Here is a 6772-nt window from a genome sequence, read left to right as displayed (position 1 = left end):
AACACACACACACACACACACACACACACCTGCCCTGCTACACACAAACACACCTGCCCTGCTAAACACATGTACGCACACACACCTGCCCTGCTACATACATGTACACACACACACACCTGCCCTGATACACACAGTATGCACAAACACACACCTGCCCTGCTACACACATGTACGCACACACCTGCCCTGCTACACACATGTACGCACACGCACACACAAATATCAGCCCTGATACACACACAAACATCAGCCCTGATACACACACGCACGCACACACAAACATCAGCCCTGATACACACACACACACAAACATCAGCCCTGATACACACACACACGCACACCTGCCCTGATACACACATGTACGCACACACACAAACATCCGCCCTGATACACACACACACGCACACACACACACACCTGCCCATATACACACGCAAGCACACACACACACCTGCCCTGATACAGCATCCCTGGACTGCTTTATGAGATCTCTGGCTTTGCTACAAATTTCCCGATTGGAACTAGAGCGTCCCCTGGGCTGTTGTATTGGACCTCAGGGCCTGCTGTTGCAGTAGTATGCTCAGACTGGGCGGTTGTATTGGACCTCAGGGCCTGCTGTTGCAGTAGTATGCTCAGACTGGGCTGTGGGCTGTTGTATTGGACCTCAGGGCCTGCTGTTGCAGTAGTATGCTCAGACTGGGCTGTTGTATTGGACCTCAGGGCCTGCTGTTGCAGTAGTAGGCTCAGACTGGGCTGTGGGCTGTTGTATTGGACCTCAGGGCCTGCTGTTGCAGTAGTATGCTCAGACTGGGCTGTGGGCTGTTGTATTGGACCTCAGGGCCTGCTGTTGCAGTAGTATGCTCAGACTGGGCTGTGGGCTGTTGTATTGGACCTCAGCGCCTGCTGTTGCAGTAGTATGCTCAGACTGGGCTGTGGGCTGTTGTATTGGACCTCAGGGCCTGCTGTTGCAGTAGTATGCTCAAACTGGGCTGTTGAGGGCCTGTTGCTGCAGTATGCGCAGACAGATGCTGGGCTGTTGTATTGGATCTCAGGGCCTGTTGCTGCAGTATGCGCAGACAGACTGGCCTTGCTGCAGCGGAACAGACGCTGTGGGAGATTAACTGCCCCGGGGCTGCTGAGTAAACAGGGCAGGCGACTTAACGCCCACTAACACTGACCACTAACACTGACCACTAACACTGACCACTAACACTGACCTCAGGTCACAGACCCGTTCTTACAGCACTCACAGCGACACTCACAGTGACACAGAGTGGCACTTGGAGGCACTTGGGAGGGCCTTGAGAGGTGGCTAGCAAAGGCAAGAGTGGTCAGGAAGCATCAGGGTCCACTACAGCTTTGGCCCACTTCCTATCTGAAGTAGATCTGTTTGTCAGATGATCTGACAGACACCATCACAACAACTGTTTTAAATGTGGAGATAGACGATGATAGAGAGGTTGTGAGTACATGCCTCTTTGGCTTTGAGCAGAGAATATGGATGGTGTAAGAACGCCACAGATGGATTTGATTGTGCAGGCTCCTCATATGAATTGCGACCTGACTGACAGAAAAATGGCTGAAGCATTTCCTGGACGCAAAGTTCAATTTGAATTGACATTCAGTGACCAGGAAACAAGACCGCTGTAAACGTGATGAAATTTGCCTCAAGGACTTCACGGTGTTGGGAAACTACTGTAGCTGGCGCGTGTTGTTCCTGTTCGCAATCGATCATATGGATAGTTGAGTAACTCTCTCGCATACTCTTCCTGACATTGGCAGTAGCCTATTTGGGTGTGGGTGAAGCCGTCAGTAGGTTATGTCTAAAGTTACTCCAACATACGGTAACTTGTTGGGCTGGTTTGGTGTGACCCGTTAGTTCTGACTTGCTGATAACCGCATATGTAGCAACTCGTACAGTACAGTAGCCAAGCGAAAAATTATGTAGGTTAATTTAACAAAGAAAAAAACCTGGTCGGGTGGTTATTATGTTTGCTAATCTGCCACAAGTGAATGAATCAGTGTTGACCGATTCCCAGCGCATGTTTTGACAACGCCATAACAAACTTCACCGGCTGCCATGACTGGGAGGTCGACATTCATTCATTCCTCCCATGATGTGCCGACATTCCATTCCTGAAGTTCGGCTACTTCTCCGGCCACCGACAGAAAAACAATGTAGCAGCCCAAGTTCCAGACAGCGCTTTCCGTGTAACAATATTACATATGCTCACGAATACCACGAATACATAATGCATGATTACATGACCACATTACATTCTGAAAACTAGTAAATGAGACGGTCTGTGGCAGAGGCTTTCCGGCAAATAATCGTACCAGTCAGTTACAGTCACCTCATTCACTTCCCGCTGTCCATTCAAACTAACGGATAACTTTTTAGCAACACACACAACCCCCAAATCTAGTTGGCATTAATGACACACATGAACTTACATATGCAGAGTTCCATGACATAAGCATAATACGACCAGCAGACGACCAGGTTTATGAAAATAACAGGTATCCAGGATAAACCCCGTTGACAGCATCTTAGTACGTGCGAGGGCGCCATCTTTAATCCGCCTGCAGAAAAGAAGGTCTGTGTGACGTCAGGTCCTCTGCTAAATTGGAGGGGGTTGCACAAAGAGGGGTTTGACCATGGGATGAAATCACCGCACATCTGTAGCCTACTGTACGGCCGTTTCATCGATGCCGAAACGGCCCACACAGATTCGGATGTTTTATTTGCAGTAGCCTCATGTTTTATGGTGGCTCTGTTCGTGTCTTTTCGGGAATGATAGGTGTTCTGAGATCAGCCGTTTTCAGTGATGATGTTTTTGCATCAGGGCTGATCGAATTAGAAGTAGCAGCAGTTTTATTGTTGGTTTATATTTTCTCAAAATATCAAACAAACAGACGTCACGTGGCTTATGGATGTGACCTTCTTCAAAAAGACCAGATCAGTAACATAGCCCTACTAGACCACATCACTAACATATCCCTTTAAAAAATATCTATAGTCCATTCTACCCAATCTATAGTCCATTCTAACCAATCAACGTGTGCCAGACAGTGGCTCAGTTGAAGTTGAGTTATGCTGTTTACTTTGTGTCTGTCTGGCACCATGGGGCAGAGAGTCAGGCTCCCACATCAGGCGGATCAGTGAGCACCAGAGTGCGTGTGATGCTGCCAGAACAGAAGTCTGCGGTGAGTGTCTGACCATCAATCTGCTACGCCCCCACCCCGTACGAGTCTTCGAGGGAGAGGGATTCATTCTCCGAGACACCGGCTGTGTACCCTCCTGTCTGTCAAGTTCAAGTGGTTGCAAAGAACAATGCTAAATATATAGCCTACCGCTTTTAGAGAACAATGCTAAATATATAGCCTACCGCTTTTAGAGAACAATGCTAAATACTGCTTTTAGAGTGGTACACTGTAGAGAACAATGGTATATATATACTGCTTTTAGAGAACAGTGGTAAACATATATACTGCTTTTAGAGAACAGTGGTAAACATATATAGGGCCTACTGCTTTTAGAGAACAGTGGTAAACATATACTGCTTTTAGAGAACAGTGATAAACATATATAGGGCCTACTGCTTTTAGAGAACAGTGGTAAACATATACTGCTTTTAGAGAACAGTGGTAAACATATCTACTGCTTTTAGAGTGGTGTACTGTCATTAAAACAGGATTTAGTTTAACAGTAACTGGCTCATGGGTTTTAGATTTTTACTGTAAATGTATTTGCGTGTTCATCGGTGGAACCCTTAAGGGCAAACCGAACTCTGCTCAACAACTCCGTCTTTTGCGTGTGATAACGAGCGCGTTTCATTTTCATTCGGGAGTCTTGGGACCAAAACGACAGCAATCGGTGCAGTTTTGAGAAAAGACATTTACAACTGAATAACATATAGCATAGCCTTTACAGTATCAAACTTTTAAAGAACCAAGGACCACTTAACCAATAAAAAAGAAACTCACGGGCCACCTAGCTAAAAAAAAGATTAGAAATCAACAGCATATTACCAGTGGTTTTCAACCTTTTTTCAGTGATGTACCACCTGTGAAATATTTTTTCAGCCAAGTACCCCTAACCAAGCAAAGCATTTTTTTAGTTGAGAAAAAAAAGACTTAAAACAGAGCACTGTGCCATCAGTGTCTAATTTATTAAACTTTGGAACCAATAAACACATACACATACAACTTATATTTTCCTGAAATATTTATTAAATAATTGTTTTTTTTAAGTATTTTTGCATGGATTCTGCTTTTTAAATATATGTATATTTTAACCCTTAGTTTTTTTAGGGCATTTTCACTACCTTTATTCATAAGGATTTATTCTGGTCATTGTTAGTGCCACACACACATATTATATATTGTTTTTTTTCCGGCAGAGTCTAGGCTATACAGATCTGCCATCATTTCATGTATTAGTACTAGCATTTTATTTTGATTTTTAAAGAATTAAAATATAAAAAGCGTATTATAAAAAATCTTATATTTTGACATGTATCTCACCACAGCAAGCTCATAGCTCTACATGCATTTCATGTGTGTGTAGGGCAGACTGTCCTGAATCTGGCAATCATTGCCACGGTGGAGGGATTCTCTGGGGCTGAGCAATTTACAGACATATGTGGTGTGTGCCTTACAGAAATAAATGCCATTTTTTTTATTTAGTGATTAAAAATGACATTTCTGCGCTCCATATCTGGAACACGAACTGATCTGACCTGACTTGACCCGAGTTTACGTGTGTGTGCCTGTCTGCACTCATGATTCTCTACAACTTTTTACAGCGTTGCCATGAACAAAGTAAAGGCAAAAAAGGTGTTTCTTTGTCGAACAAATTGGGATGCAATGTGAGCCTTGAATTGAATGCCATGCAGGAATTTGCTAGGATCTCAAAACCGGATTATGAACATTCTTTGCCATAGAGAAACTAAACACACAATAGCGTTGGATTATAAACATGCTTTGCCACAAAAACAGACAAAAACGTGAGGTAAGTCTAGCTAAATGAAGTTATTACTTTGCTGTCACTTCGTCTGTTTTATAACCCAGAAGGATGTCCTTGGTATCAAATGATAGCTCTGTGTCTCCTCTTTCATCTGATATGCTTGCCATATCTATGCGTTCACGGGTTCGCGACTAATTCAAACGAGAGTAGGGTGCGCAGGTGAACGCAGAGAATGTAAATATGATGCAATTTGATTTAATTTCATGATTTTTTTTTTCATCTTCATACTTTAACGTACAGACAAGTGCGTGGTCTCGTTGGAAAGCCCCACTTCTGCTCTGTCACACAATAAAGGCTTATCGCTGCTATGAACAGTTGCGGAGCAATGTAACAGAGAAGAAAGGGTGTGTTTTTTGACGCACTTTGCGTAATCGGCTTCTAAGGGTAAACGTACCCCCTGGAGTGCCTTCACGTACCCCAAGGGTACACGTACCCCCATTTGAGAACCACTGGCCTACACAATAGGCCGGTAACACTTTACGGTAAGGGTACATGAACTATCATGAATTCATGCATGAATTAATTCACGAGTTATGCATTACTTCATTCCTTTATATCTTATGAATAATAAGGAATTTACTTGAGTTCATAGTCTATCATTAATGACCTCATGCATGAACAACATATGAAACATCATTATGATTTATGATTTATTAAGCATGATCATCATGATTACATGAATGTAAGGTTAATAGCTCATGAGTTCATCATGTCTGTGGCCCCTCAACTAAAGTGTTAACAATGGCATGTGTTTAGAGAACTGCACAAGTTGAGTTCAAATCAGAATTTGAGTAGTGATGACCACATTTTTGGCAGAAAAAAGAAATCATCATGATCATTCTGTGTTGTTCAGGCAGCATCACACCCTGCCTGGTGGCCATATGATCTGTGTTGTTCAGGCAGCATCACACCCTGCCTGGTGGCCATATGATCTGTGTTGTTCAGGCAGCATCACACCCTGCCTGGTGGCCATATGATTTGTGGTTTGAGTGGCGCTCTCCTGCCAGTCTACTGTCGTCGCCAGGGCGACCTTTAATTCTCCCGCTTTGATCCTCTTTCATCTCTCTCTTTCTCTCTCTGAGGTTCTCTCTCCCACCAACCCCCTCACACACACACATATATATAAATCCACACTCTTTCTCTCTCTCTCTCTCTCTCTCTCTCTCTCTCTCTCTCTCTCTCTGAGGTTCTCTCTCCCACCAACCCCCTCACACACACACATATATATAAATCCACACTCTTTCTCTCTCTCTCTCTCTCTCTCTCTCTGAGGTTCTCTCTCCCACCAACCCCCTCACACACACACATATATATAAATCCACACTCTTTCTCTCTCTCTTTCACACACACACACACACACACACAAATTCACGCACAAATACACACACACACACAGAACACAAATACACATACACTCTCTCTCTCTCTCTCTCTCTCTCTCTCTCTCTCACACACACACACACACAAAACCCCCCACACACACACACACATTCTCCCTCAGTTAGTCACCCCCTACATACAGTAACTGTGTTTATTTCCTCCTTATCACCAGAGTGTCCAGCAGATGGCGCTCACACTGCGCTGGCTGCTCAGTGGTCAGTGCCCAGCACAGCTCCTGCCTGTGGGCGGGAGAGAGGGACGCTATGGAGTACGAGAGGATTAGAGGGTGTGAACTGGGCCAAGGATGACCACAACACACTAAGTCTTTCTGTCTGTCTGTCTGTAGGTCTGTCTGTAGAT

General features: G+C 44.3%; 1 protein-coding gene across 1 annotated transcript in view; it reads right to left on the bottom strand.

Annotated features, from left to right (window-relative positions):
- Positions 1-2590, bottom strand: part of zdhhc20a (zinc finger DHHC-type palmitoyltransferase 20a) — a 29219-nt gene extending 26629 nt beyond the window's left edge. The window contains exon 1 of the mRNA XM_048236428.1: positions 2458-2590. Coding sequence (XP_048092385.1) covers positions 2458-2575 — 118 coding nt within the window. The 5' untranslated portion in view covers positions 2576-2590. The remainder of the gene's footprint in view (positions 1-2457) is intronic.
- Between the last annotated feature and the right edge of the window lie 4182 nt (positions 2591-6772).

Source organism: Alosa alosa, chromosome 2, assembly GCF_017589495.1.
Source record: "Alosa alosa isolate M-15738 ecotype Scorff River chromosome 2, AALO_Geno_1.1, whole genome shotgun sequence".
NCBI classification, from domain to species: Eukaryota; Metazoa; Chordata; class Actinopteri; order Clupeiformes; family Clupeidae; genus Alosa; species Alosa alosa.
Note: the sequence above shows the minus strand (reverse complement) of the source record. Positions and strands in the feature narration are given on the sequence as shown.